The sequence below is a fragment of the Ctenopharyngodon idella genome, chromosome 12 (assembly GCF_019924925.1).
Source record: "Ctenopharyngodon idella isolate HZGC_01 chromosome 12, HZGC01, whole genome shotgun sequence".
Lineage (NCBI taxonomy): Eukaryota > Metazoa > Chordata > Actinopteri > Cypriniformes > Xenocyprididae > Ctenopharyngodon > Ctenopharyngodon idella.
Window position 1 is genome coordinate 14,248,327 of NC_067231.1, and position 14,422 is coordinate 14,262,748.

A 14,422-nucleotide genomic window follows, 5' to 3' on the forward strand; every position below is an offset into this window, starting at 1 on the left:
TTTGACAGGAGAAAACACTTTTTATTCATTTACCAATTCATTTATTTGTATACAACAAAGTTTCAAATAAGGAATTCCACTGACTTCATATCAATACCCCCAAGTAAATACATATTTCTGTACTGATGAATGCATTACAAATGTTAAAACACTTTGTAAATAATTGTGTTTAAGAGCTGAAAAGAAAAAAAAAAAAAAAGTTGCACCATCAGCATTATCAAGGTAATATTGCTTTCCTTAAACAGTCAAGGCAAGTCAGGTCCCAGCAGCGGGCTAAAGCATAAAACTCTTCAAAATATTTTGAGGACACACCAGTGGGTCTGGTTGTGACAAAAACAAGGGTCCCACTTCAAGAGAAATGTAAAACCCTGAGTAAAGGGGCATTATAGAAGTTGAAGTGGTGAATACTCGGTCCTGAGGTGTTGCGGAGACATGCAACAGCCCAGTCAGCTGTGCCGAGGCAGTTACTTTAATACTGTCCTGTTCATAGTGACGCCTTGTTCCAAGATTGAATTATATTGTGTTTAAGTATTTAAAAACATCAACATTATAAATGAGAATGTAACCTGCAGCATTATGTCCAAGCATGTCCTGATTATACCAAGGAACAACCTTTAAATGACTAGAGCTGCATTGTTTTGCACTTAAACAGAATGAGGCCACAAAGGTGGTCAAAATTATAGACAGTACATGGGTTGATGTCATTTGATGGATAAAGACTAAATGTCTATTTAGTGTTAGACTGTTCCACACTACAACCTGCTTCTTCCCCATAAGAAAACCACAGCTCATGTGAGTACACCTGCAACACTACCTCACTCTGCCATAACATCCCAATCTAATCTAAAGGTGATAACATCATAGAAATGTAGAATTTGAGAGTAAACTCCAGCAGCTTTAGAGTCTGAGCACAGTGAATGTGTCGGGGAGGGATAAAGTGAGTGAAGTTTGGTGGTTTTGAAAATTAATAACCAAACAAACTCCAACACTGTATACCACCTCCCATTTGACTTCCTATAAATGTCCAAATTCCCCTCCAACCTTGTATGGATGGAAGAATGACATGTATGGATACCCCTGAGCTGTTTCCTCTAAACAACTAGCCCCCTTCCCTCCCTCCCCAGAAAAGCCCTGTCCTGTGATGATGATGATGCTTGGGCTAGCGTTTCGACTTCGCCTCTTCTGCTTCTTTTTCTGAAAAAGAATAGAGACAGGTTTACCTTTCACAAAGCAAACAAGACCAGTGTCAATACTAGTTATTTAAGAGATAGTTCACCCAAAAATGAAATACAATTGGGGAAAAAATGGGACCATTTACTTTTGGCCCATGGACCTCAATCAAGTCTGCTTTTTGTCACGTCGTAATAAAAAGTTTGTGCTTTTTCAGTTCCCATTGACTTCCATTGTATTTTTTGTCCATTCAATGAAAGTCAATGGGAACCAAAATTCTTTAACTATCAACATACTTCGAAACATCTTTTATGTTCCACAGAAGAAAGAAACACAAACAAGTTTGAAACAACATGAGCGTGAGACAGAATGACTATCCCTTTAACCAGTCCATCAGTATTATCTTGAGCAGAAGTGCCCAAAATTTTACTATGAAGGGCCAAAAATCAAACTTGATTGAGGGGCATGGGCCGGAAGTAAATACTGCAGTATACCCAACTACAATCCCAATTCCAGAAAAGTTGGAACATTTTGTAAAAAAAAAAAAAAAAAAAAAATCAAGAATCTGTTATTTGTTAATTCTCTTTAACCTTTATTTAACTGACAAAAGTATGAAGGAAACTTTTTCAAAGTTGTTACTCACCAACTTAAATGCATTTTGTAAATATGAACAAATTTTGATTTTGATGTCTACAACACACTCCAAAAAAATTGGGACAGAGGCATGTTTACCACTGTAAATATTATCACATTTCCTTTTAATTACACTTTTTTAAATTTTTGGAAATTGACTCCTGGTTTTACAGACATGGCTTAAGCCTGGTCCCAGACTAAAATGCATGTTTGGGCTGTCTGAACTGAAAGCAACTTGCACAGGCATATCTTAAAATATGTCAGTGCCATTGTTTTATCTCAAGATGCACACCAGTAATGTTTTTTTTTTTCTAAGGCACGTTAGTAAAACTTAAATGTCCTAAATGAACTAAGGCCTAATCCTGGCTTTATCTAAGCCCTGTCTGTGAAACCAGGCCTGAGGATACTAATTGTTGCAATTTTGCAAGTGGAATTTTTGCCCAATCTGTGGTCATCAACAGTCTGCCATTCATTTTCAATAAGAGACAGATCTGGACTGCAGGCAGGCCAGGTAAGTAGATTCCTTCTACGATGTAATGTCTAGAAACCACTCTTGTTTTAGCATGTGCAGAATGAGGCCTGGCATTGTCTTGCTTCCCAGGAAAGATGTCATCTTGATGGCAGAATATAGCTGCTTTTCCACCGTTGGGCCGAACGGTTATTAGAATGGTAAGGAACGGTTCCAGTTGTGTTTCCACTGGAGCCTGGTACGGCACGACACGATTACAAACTGTTCTCGGCCCGGAATTCTCGACACGGTTGTCTAACCACTGAATCGTGCTGGTAGAATGCGTGAACTGACGTCGGCACACAGGATTGGTCACTTGTCTGTTGCCTGGCTACCAGTTTCTCCGTAGCAGGCTAAGCTCTCTATTTGAGCGACGTAAACAAATTAATAATAAAATTAAAAGAAATATCTGATCATCCTCCATAACGCGGTCGTTATTTACATATTATATCATCAGTAAACCGTTGCGTTAAAAAGGCAACAACTGATGCTTTTGTATTACATTCAAAAGAGCGGCCGTTATCAGCCCCACAGTGGAAAATGTAACCGTAACCGTACCAGCTGGCCCGGATCGGCACGGAATGGAACGGTTACACAATGAGAACCGTTCGGTCCGACGGTGGAAAAGCGGCTTATGTTTCTGTACAATTCCAATACATGCACACATATGCAAGTCACCCATGCCGTTTGCACTGATGCACCTCCACACCATGACAGATGTTTGCTTTTGCACCTGTCACTGATGAAAGTCTGGTCCCTTTCATCTTTGGGACTGAGAATTCTATGTCAGTTTTTTTTACAAAAAACAAGTGGAAACATGGACTCATCTGACCACAGCATACATTTCCATTGTCTTTTAGACCATCTGAGATGAGCTCGGGCCCAGAGAACTCGGCGGCATCTCTGCATAGAATTAATGTATAGCTTTCTCCTTGCGTAGCAGAGATTCAAGTTGCATTTCTTGATGCAGCGGCAGACTGTGTTAAGTGACAACGGTTTTCCAAAGTACTCCCAAGCCTATGTGTCTATATTTAACACAGTAGCATGATGGTTTCTCATGCAATGCTATCTGATGGCTTGAAGGTCACACATTCAACGGAGGTCTCCTGCAATCTTGCATTGAGAAATGTGATTTTTTAATTGTTTGACATTTCTCTCATGAAATTTGGCACAAAGTGATGAGCCATGAACCATCTTTGCTGCTCCTTTTATACCCCAAAACAATACCCTCACCTATTACCAGTTCACCTGCTAATTGTGGACTGCCTCAAAACAGTTTATCTTGGATATTCTATAATCTTTTCAGTTTTATTTTGCCTCTGTCACAACTTTTTTATATTTTTGTCAGTTAAATTAAGTTTAAAAAGAATGAACAAATTCACAGATTCTTTACATTTTAGAAAATGTCTTTATGATCGCTATCAAAACTTTTCTGGAATTGGGGTTGTATATTATATTAAAATATACCTTGATTTCAATACAAAAATAAAGCAAAAAAAGTTTAACCCCTTAGCATTCCTAAGGTCTCTTTTTGAATGGTATTTGTACAACAGGTGGTACAGTGGAATGGTTAAGGGGTCTTTTCCGTTAAAAAAAGAAAAAAATGATAAAATAAAGGCATGCTTCAATAGCATGTTTTTTTGATATGGCATGGCAGGTATTATCATATGTCATGACGGGCTAATTTTGTCTCATAGGCCCTGGTTTAGGCATCTCTCAACACAACTAAACAGGAAACTATATAATTTCTTTCATCCATTATATAGGTTGTCATTCATTGATCTTGCATCAGAAGACGCAATGATACCAGCTCACCTTTCCTTAGCTCTTCTCGCTTTCTTGCTGCATCCTCCCTCTGCTTTTTGATAATGGCCAACCTGGCAAGGTCTGCCCTGGCCTGGTCCGTCTTCCCTTCTAGATGCAGCTTCATGTATCGCTCCTTAGCCTTCTGCTTCTCAATCTCCTCCCTACACAGGGAAACACAGCGTATATAACGCAACAACAATTTTTTTTGACTCTGAGGTTCTCAAGTGTATGCTATCCAACATACCTTTCTCGACGTGAGAGCTCTTTAGGTGCGTTGACATCTATTTCCACAACCTTCTTGCTTTTATGGGCGGTCCTGTTCGGGTTCTCGATTTCAATAAGTCCTTCTACACCTTTCCTTTTAGGTTGCTTAGAGAAGAAATCAAATCATTAGTTAATTAAAAAACTTCATAAATCAGAAACATCCTCTGCAGCACCATCACTTATAAAACAATTGCCCTACTAGAACAAATAACCATAACATAATGTGTGTTAAAGGGAAAGTTCACTCACAAATGAAATTTTTCATAATTTGCCCTCATATCATTCAAAACTCATAAGAATTTTCAGAAAACAAGATATTGAAGATATATGAATATGAAGAGGTTTCGATATTCTCTCATTTTTGTCTGCCATTAAAAACCCAAGCAAAAGTTCACACATTAAAAAGTACAAAAAGACATTGCGAAATTAAACCATTTGAAATGAGCAGTTTAATTCAAGCCTTCTGAAGAAATACAATCACTTTAATTTAATTTAGACTTTTATTCATGTATAAACATTAAGCAATGCACATATATAGAGCATATCAAATATGGTACACAGAAGCTTAAAGGGTTAGTTCACCCAAAATCACCCTCATGCTGTTTCACACCCGTAAGACCTTTGTTAATCTTCAGAACACAAATTAAGATATTTTTGTTGAAATCCGATGGCTCAATGAGGCCTCCATAGCCAGCAATGACATTTCCTCTCTCAAGATCCATTAATGTACTAAAAACATATTTTGGTTTGACACGCGATCCGAATCATGATTCGACACCATCTGATTCATTATGCTCCGAAGCTTCCTGAAGCAGTGTTTTGAAATCGGCCATCACTATACAAGTCGTTATTTTGTTTTTTTGGCGCACCAAAAATATTCTCGTCGCTTTATAATATTAATATTGAACCACTGTACTCACATGAACTGATTTAAATATGTTTTTAGTACATTAATGGATCTTGAGAGAGGAAATGTCATTGCTGGCTATGGAGGCCTCACTGAGCCATCGAATTTCAACAAAAATATCTTAATTTGTGTTCCGAAGATTAACGAAGGTCTTACGGGTGTGGAACACCATTAGGGTGAGTAATAAATTACATTATTTTCATTTTTGGGTGAACTAACCCTTTAAACGTATTTACTTGACGTGAGAACAACCTCATTGGTTCTTGCGCGTCAAGACACGTTTGAGCTTCTGTTTACCATATTTGATGTGCTCTATGTATGTGTGTTGATCAATGTTTATAGGTGAATAAAAGCCTAAATAAAATCTGTTTAACTTATAAAGTGATTGAGTCTCTTCACTTGGATTAAACCGCTCGTTTCATATAGATTTAGCTAACAATGTCTTTATGAACATTTTGAAGCGTCAACGTTTTGTTTGTGTGGATATTCAATGGAGGGAAAGAAATCTCTTGGGTTCAATTAAAAATATCTTCATTTTTTTTTTTTTTTGTAGAACGAGTGGAGTAAATGACAGAATTTTCATTTTTGGGGAGAACTATCCCTTTAAGTGAATTTAATTAAAAACTCATACTTCATCGTCACTGCTGCTCTCCTCTTCAGATTCTGATGAACTTCCACGTTCAGCACCTTCATTCGCCTCCTACACAAAAAACAATCACAGTTTCCATTATACTAACGGATGCTGAGCAAACGTCACCTTCAGGACTGTGGCAACTAAATGTAAGTGACAGAGGATGAACACTTATACACTCACCAGTTCCCTCTGAGCTTTCATCTGCCGATCAATCTCCTCAGGGTTGCTGAACTGTTTCCCACGGCCCTTATGGCCCTTTCTGCCTAAGGTAGTGGGCAAGGTAAAGAAAAAAAAATATATATATTAAAAACACTAAGAGGCGATTATAATATATGGAGATATTTAATGCCATAATTAGGCTAAGCATGAACAAGAGTCGACGGTGAAATTGTCGACTTATCGGACAATCACATGTGACTGCACTGGACCAGCATGGCCTGAGTTTATACTAGCGTACATGCTTCTTTTTCCACCGTGATTTGCACATTATAGAGACGCTGTAACCACTAACGGCATCCCCTAAGGGCCTTATATTCACCGTAAACTTCATATTTCCCTTTCATAAGTGTTATTTATTTGAATACTGGCTCTGGTGGTATGTTTGAAAAGGTAAAATAGCGATCAGACAGGCGCATGATACTCACCTCCTCTTGGCATCGTGGAAACACTCTGTGACGATGAAAGCCCTCAAAGGAAAAAGATTATTTCTGGTCCTAAAATTGAATATACCCTTAAGAATTGAATAGCTTTAATATGTTCTGTCTGCTTCTAAAAAAAATTTTATTTTAAAGTTAAATATGACGCAACCTCGTCGACTCAAACTGATACCGCTGAAAGCACTATTCTGCCGCTTCCTGAGAACGACGTCAACGACTTTACTGTTGATGATTGAATACTGGGTTGGCCAATCAAAATCCAAAATTATTTTCTACGACAGAGGCAGTTAGCCAATGCGATGTAATGTAATATTCGTATATTTTATTGGATTTCTCATTCTATGCAGTGTTATATTAGTATTATCTTTACACCGTTATAGTATTTATTAATATTTTGAAGTAACTTTTGTTTTTATTTTCAGTTTTCATTTTAATTTTAGTTTGTTTTAGTCATGTGCTTTTTTTTTTAACTGTTATTTGCCAAGGCAATATTTCTAATTTTCGTTTTAACTTTTTTTTTTTTTTTTTTTTTTTTTTAAGTTTAAAGGGATAGTTCACCCAAAAATTATGTCATCATTTACTCACCCTCAAGTTGTTCCAATCCTGTACGAATTTCTTTGTCTTGCTGAACACAAAGAAAAGATATTTTGAAGAATGTTTGGAATCAAACAGAACACCTTTGACTTCCATAGTATAAAAAAAAAAATACTATGGGAGTCAATGGTGCCCTGTCAACTGTTTGGTTACTGACATTCTTCAAAATACGTATCTTCCTTTGTGTTCAGCAAAACAAAGAAATTCATACAGGTTTGGAACTACTTGAGGGTGAGTAAATTATGACAGAATATATATATATATATATATATATATATATATATATATATATATATATATGAATGTATAGCACATAAAACCAACAAATTTATCCTCATGTGATTCAGAACCCATAAGACTTTTGTTCATCTTCAGAAAACAATGGTTAACAATTAGTTAGCAATAACACTAATTCTAAGTAGATTCAACTCTAATTTACAAAATGTATTATATATACGAATGTATATCACATAAAACCAACATGAATATAAAAATAACATTTCTAAGAATGTGGCACATATTTTAAACAAGATTTCTCCTTATTATTATCCTTTTTTCTCATTGACCCAAAGTGGTTTTGTTGATTGTGGAATTATTTTGTGTAATTTATATCCAGGAGTTAGTAATTAGGAAAACCTGAACACACTCGCACACAGTACAAGACACAAATTTTATTAACACATATAACTAAAAAAATGAATTGAATGTGAACTTCACTCTCTTAAGCTCTCTCCACTGTTTATCTTTTAAGATTGATTGCCACAATCACCATGATTTTTCTGCTGTGAGTCTTTGTGTTTCTTTTGGTTAAGACAAAAGAATGTTGCAAGAGCAAGAAATAGTCCAGCGATGATCAGCTCTCCTCCAGCCATGTAAAAAATCAGTTCATAGTTCTTGTACTTGTCCACCAAATTACCTGTGGGGAAAAAATTCATGAAGGAAAAATGTTAATTAAATTTACCAACAGATCATAAAAACAACCATTTTATAGCTGATGATTCAGTTAAATGCATGTTTTCATCATAACTCACCAGCAGAGGGTGGTCCGATCAGCACCGCCACTGCCTCAATGAGGAGCACTAGGCCAAGGGCACTGGAAAAACTGCTTGTTCCCACAATACTCATCAGCACTTCAAATTGTAGAGCACCCACCATGCCATAAGACAGCCCGAAGAACACACAAAAGATAACAAGTCCCTTATAGTCTGTGCTTTTAGCTGAACAAACATCTGTTAGGCCATTGAAGAGCAAGGCCAGGCTGAAGAAATAAGGCATCTTGGGTCGAATCCATTTTAAACCGGCCAATAAGCCACATGTGGGACGAGCAAAGATGTCAATAAATCCTATAATAGACAACAAAAATGCAGCATCCTGGTCAGGCACTCCTTGGTCCTTAGCGTAGTTGACTAAGAGAATGGTTGGAACAAATAGGCCGAGGACAACTATAAATTTTGCAATGATATAAATAATAAGCCCTCTGTTACAAAGTACACTGAAGTCCAAAAGCTTCTTTTTAGTGGGCTTTTTATCATTATTGTTTTCACAAATGATATTCTCTTGTCCAGCCTCAGGAGGCAGCATTTCCTTGAGCTCTAGGGAACAGGCTATTGCTGTCCTTTTTTTACGTTGCAGGGGTCTCATTACAGCTGCACAGGTGCAACAGTTGAGCAGAAGACCACCGGTAATGAGAAAGCCTCCTCTCCATCCATACCGGTTGAGCAGCTCTTGTCCTAATGGAGAAAGAACAGACAGAAATACAGGACTTCCAGCTGCCGCCAGTCCATTGGCAAGTGGTCTGCGTTTGTCAAAATAAGTCCCCAGCATAATCAGTGATGGTTGGAAGTTCAAAGCCAGTCCAAGACCTTTAAAGAGAGAAAGACATTATTCATTCAAAAAATGGATGCAACTACACTGACATTAAGAACTTCCAGACATGTTTTTATATAAGTATTTTCTTTTATAATCAAAGCTTTGTCATGTTTGTAGCAATATTAATACACCCAATGTACGGTTTTGCTTTGACTTCATTTGGCAAAATGAATTATAATAACAGGTAATACATAGTCAATATTAACTTAACAATTATTAATTTTATCAAAATGTTACAAATATCACACTCACATTCATGCTCTTCCACAGAAGAAAGAAAGTTATACAGGTTTGGAATGTCAAGAGTATGTCAATTTTTCATATTTCAGCAATATTACCTGTGCTGATATTCAGACTAACAGCACGATTGCTATTTCTCAATTTGATAAAAAAAAAAGGTCAATGCTGAGTAACTTACATTTTAGAGACATATTTAAAGACATATTACCTGTTACTAGGGGTGTAACAATATATTGTGTCACAATATATCGCAATACAAAAATGCAACAAAATGTATCGTGGATAGTGACAATATGTTTTGTGTAGTTCAATCAATATTCGAGGGTCCTGATAATACCAAATGCCTTATGTTACCAGTAAAAAGTCCTTTGCATTGGGTTACCAGCACCAAGTCCAAGCCTATTCATTTCCACCCCCACTGTAATACCAAATTTAGTATTTTAATTAACAGTACATTTTTGTTAACCTTTTACCATATGTCTTGGAGTATTGCAATTTGTATCAAATCGTGACATGAGGGTATTGTTACACCCCTACCAGTTACTATTTTTTGCTTCACCAAAGAAAATAGTTCAAACAAATCAAAACAAAATCAACCACCGAGCAACACACAGAAGATGTTTTAGTCCTGAATTAATCAATGTATATGAATGAATTGGTTGAATAAACGATTCAATGACTCACTCATAAAGACACATTTGGCCACCTGTAACGTGCTGAAAGAGTCACTGAAAACTCCCCACAGGGTACAAACATTTACAAAAAGTAAATTTGAATACTGTAAATAACTGTTTATAGAATTATAATAATTAATCTCAAATATCTTTTAGTTACCTGTCATGACACCCGCAGTGAGGTAAAGCTGGATGATGTTAGTAGTGAAAGATGCACATATCATCCCTCCTGAAGCTAGTAATCCTCCAACCAACATGACGGGCCGGCATCCAAATTTATTAACCATGATGCTAGAGACTGGACCTGGATAAAATGAAAATAAATATATTGAAATACTTTTATAAAAATCTTAAAGATTTTATAAATCTGACAACATTCAATTTACAGTATCTTGTACCTGAACCATAGAGCATTGCTAATAATATAGAAGAAATCCAGGCTGTGTCTCTGTATCCACAGCCAAAGTCTTGCATCAGTTCTTTAAAATAAACACTTATAGCTTTTGGGAAGGCATACGAGAAGCCAGTGATGACAAAACCTCCCAGCAGAACGATCCAGCCCCAGCCGCCATCTGGGGCACCTTCTGTCTCTCTCACCTCTACAGTAATTCCCATAGTTGCTCAGGCCTCCAAAAGAGAAGACAAAACCTTTTCAATATACTTATATTATCTGGATTGAATTATAGGATCAAAACACTTTTTCAGAACGAAGCAGTAAATATCTGTGAACAGTTTCTATGCACTACTGAACATGTGCTGCTTTTCAACCCCACATTATACAGAGGAAGTTAGTTTACGAGCACAAGCCACATTTCCCTACACCCCCAGGAAGTACAGTCATAAGTCGACTTGCTCATTAAGTGACTGACACTCACTTTTCACCCAATGTGTACCATACAGCAGCGTGTTATGTGTAATGTCTCATATTTAGTCATTCTTATCAAGCATCTATATACTAGGTTTTTTTTTTCTTCCACCCACTGATTTCTGTTACAATTGATTGAATCCTTACTGCTCTCAAATGCCAGTCTCTGGTTACACCTCAGATTTTATTCTTGCTTGTATTTTGCATATACAGACAAAATGTATGGGAATGTAATATGAATAATTTAACAGGATACATTATTTGTACAATGAGGAGGGAGTACATTCAGGGTATGGACATATTTGTTTTCTTTAAAAATATTTTTTACCCAACTTTTGTGCATTAACATAATATAATCTGATTCAGAATCTCTAAATTTTGACATAAACAGACATCTGACAGATTCCAATTGGGACAGACTTTTAAAATGACTGCTTTAAATGTTTTCATTACTGAAATTCATCTTTACTGTTTTAAATGTGAATCTAGACATGAATGTCTATATACTATAATATGCTTTTCACTATAACACTACAGTGTTTTACAGAATCTCTTAAATTAGTTAAATTACTAAAAAATTTGTACATTTTTAGGCATGCAAACGTTTTAAAACTGGACAGTTTTTGTAAACATGTCTAAATGCAACATCTCACAATTAATGAAACCACTAGAATGAGTGGTCATAAGGGAAAGTGGAATCCTCCAGATTATTAAAATATCACCCTGAGAACAATTTTTTGATTGTTTTTAAGCCACTCGAAACACAAGTAAATGTCTTACCTTGCTTTTGATATGGCAGCAAATCAAGTAGCTGTATACCTGGCCTTCTTAATAAACATAATGTATGTAAAGTAGGTATGTAAGGTCTTATGTTATCAAGCAAGTAAGACTGCACTGTACATATGAATGAATTTAAAGGATAATCTGCTAAAAAAAAAAAAAAAAACTTCTGGTGGACCTCCTTCCTTTTCTCGAACTTCCAACTAATCATCTGTAATACCCACAAAATCTCTTATTTGTAGGAAATGAGGTGAAATTCCCGGACAGCACAAGTGGTATTACAGCACTCTTATTTGGCTGTTTACTTGTTGACATCAGTACAGTGACTTAAACAAAGTATTTTCATCCTAAAAAACAACACAGAGTCATTACACCGATGTAAGTAGTTTAGTTCTGTAGTGAAAACTAAATGCGATACAATAGCAAGTGTTATTTTTTTGGCTTAGAAATATGGAGTTTACAAGAAAATATTATGTGAAATGTTTGTTTCAATAAGGTCCAATTGAGAGAAGTCCAATTAAATAAAAGAAAAACTAGGAAATAATGCAAGTAACACTGTAGCATAAAATCAGTACTCAGATACTTATTCATGTCAATTTTTTAAATATGTTAAGGGAGAGAAAACAAAAAAACAACCTTAGCCGTGTAATACGTGCCTCACACTCCATAAGAAAATCCTCTTAAATCTGCATGTACATGTTTAAACCTTTACAGCTCTTGGCTAATCTTACTGTGGAACCAAAGAAAGAGTGTGATTGTGTCCTGTGATTTGAATACACATTCAGATCTACACATGCAGAAAGGTTTTGGGGCTGTCACTTACTGGGGCCACAGGAATGAAGATTTGGTATTAATGGCTATAAGAATGACAAGTTATTGTATTCTAAACATAATGAGTGACCTTTAGATGCTTTTTATGTCATCTGAAATAACTTAGTTGAATTCAACAGCATGTTTCTATGACAATGGTACTTTTGAGGGCACTTTCTTTAAAACACAGTATGTTTTACGGCAAAATAAACATGTAAAAATGAGCTTACATAAAGATTTTATGAAATTACATTAGCCTAAATATCTTTGTTTAGTCATATAATTGGCAAAGAAACAGCAATTTAAAAAATTTTTTTTTAAATATACAAAGTGATAAAAATGTTTTTTTTTTTTTTTTTTTTTTTTACAGTATTAACGTTTTTAAATCAATATAACTGATATTTAAACATTGTCTTAGAATAGTTCTAATTTCATTGAAAAATCCCTACATTGTATACACACAATTAAAGAGAAGAGAAGAGTGAATCGCCTTTATTTCCTTCCATCATTTCTTTCTTCTACTCATATTTTCAAGTTCCTTCTGTATTAGATGTGTTTCTGCTGTTGATTCTGAAAGCTAAAGAAAATATGTTAAATCACTTTGCGCAAGAGAATTTTGCCAACATGTCATTTATAGAATATCATTTTTATTATTAGATTTAGTCTATATATTTTTCAAGCCATGGTGGCTTTCAGCATTATATTCATTCAACACTCACCATATCAAGAAGAACCTCAATCTTTAGCCTAAGCAGATTATTCTCCTCCTCTAACTGTAGATTCCTCTTCTTCAGTCGCTGTACCTCTCTTCCAGATACATTACCTCCTGACTCTGTGATTGACATAAAGACATTCATTACATTCTTTAAACAGGCAACTAACTGTCATTGAATTAAATCGGTCTGTTTATTGTAGGAAGCCATACCTGAGATCCACTGGCCATCTTCAAATTTAAAGCTCTGGCTGCCAAGATTCATCATCGGGTATCCATATTCCAGACCTAATTCAATCTCCCGTGTTGACCGATCCAACTGACAAAAACATTAAATTATGGTTTGGCCTCTGAATACATATTAGTTTATGTGAAATGCATCTTACCAACAGAAACTTTTACTTACTGTATGTAGATTGGAAAGGGAAGCAGACTTCCGAGGAGGGGTTTTCTTGGGACTAAAAGTGTTGCCAAACAAGGGCATTTTGAAGTAAAAGTCCAACCTGCTTCAACACAAAATATAATTCAGTAACGTTACGTGTTAGTTTTTAGCATTAATCGCTGTAGCCAACATATAATGACTGTCCAGATCAGGCTCTAATTACAAATATGCAGTTATTAACTGCCAGTTAACCAAACCAAAGGCAATTAATCTTGATTTCAAAATGACTCGGATAACAAGGCAAGACGTTATCTTCGAGAGACTATTACTATCAGCAAGTAACAAGCAAGCAGCTAGTTATGAATATATTTATTATTAAATATATAGAGAGAGCGCAACTGCTTTTGGAAAATAAATGTATGTATAAAGTAAAAAGCTTACACTGCTGCTTCAGTTTCTCCTCACTATTGTTTCAACGATATTCCTAAAGCCAAAGACATGTATAAACAAAAGGCTAATTCCGGGGGGAGCCTAGCAACGCCGGAAGTTCAATTTTACAAGTTAAAAGTACCTTTCCAAAAAATTCTACAACTAATAAATATGTGACATTTTTTTTAATCGTTTTAAGGGTAAATTGTTTTTCAAAAAGTGTTTTTGAAAAACAACAATGTATAATAAACCACTGCTATGATTCAGTACATTATAAACATTCTTGAGAAGCCTTCCCAGTAAGCTAGGAGGCTTAAATAATAATAATAATAATAATAATAATAATAATAATAAAAATAAAAATTCATGTGATATTCCTCAATTTTTATTTAAATGATTTAACACTATACTTCCATATAACATAAATTATAAAAAGTATGATATAAATATATAATATTGCTAATAAATCTATATAAACATATACTGACA

The 14,422-nt window shown here is 35.4% G+C and overlaps 3 protein-coding genes across 4 annotated transcripts; all 3 read right to left on the reverse strand.

The window, feature by feature from the left end:
- On the reverse strand, positions 1-6,810 carry pdap1a (pdgfa associated protein 1a). The gene is made up of 6 exons (XM_051914659.1): positions 6,567-6,810; positions 6,103-6,185; positions 5,920-5,988; positions 4,362-4,486; positions 4,127-4,278; positions 1-1,194 (listed from the first exon to the last, which is right to left on the reverse strand). Exons 1-6 carry the CDS (start codon positions 6,577-6,579, stop codon positions 1,160-1,162), a joined length of 477 nt encoding a protein of 158 aa, XP_051770619.1. The 5' UTR covers positions 6,580-6,810; the 3' UTR covers positions 1-1,159.
- A 1,013-nt stretch (positions 6,811-7,823) lies between these two features.
- slc16a8 (solute carrier family 16 member 8) lies at positions 7,824-11,757 on the reverse strand. The gene is made up of 4 exons (XM_051914658.1): positions 10,354-11,757; positions 10,116-10,259; positions 8,204-9,034; positions 7,824-8,088 (listed from the first exon to the last, which is right to left on the reverse strand). The coding sequence occupies exons 1-4, from the start codon at positions 10,568-10,570 to the stop codon at positions 7,919-7,921; spliced, it is 1,362 nt and encodes a 453-aa protein (XP_051770618.1). The 5' UTR covers positions 10,571-11,757; the 3' UTR covers positions 7,824-7,918.
- A 1,130-nt stretch (positions 11,758-12,887) lies between these two features.
- Positions 12,888-14,072, reverse strand: cby1 (chibby homolog 1 (Drosophila)). 2 transcript variants are annotated; one of them, XM_051914660.1, is made up of 5 exons: positions 13,946-14,072; positions 13,529-13,625; positions 13,336-13,441; positions 13,130-13,242; positions 12,888-12,987 (listed from the first exon to the last, which is right to left on the reverse strand). In XM_051914660.1, the coding sequence occupies exons 2-5, from the start codon at positions 13,604-13,606 to the stop codon at positions 12,916-12,918; spliced, it is 369 nt and encodes a 122-aa protein (XP_051770620.1). In that variant the 5' UTR covers positions 13,607-13,625; positions 13,946-14,072; the 3' UTR covers positions 12,888-12,915. The 2 variants fall into 2 exon arrangements, with proteins under 2 accessions (XP_051770620.1, XP_051770621.1); XM_051914661.1 differs by having other exon boundaries at positions 13,529-13,628; positions 13,946-14,046.
- Between the last annotated feature and the right edge of the window lie 350 nt (positions 14,073-14,422).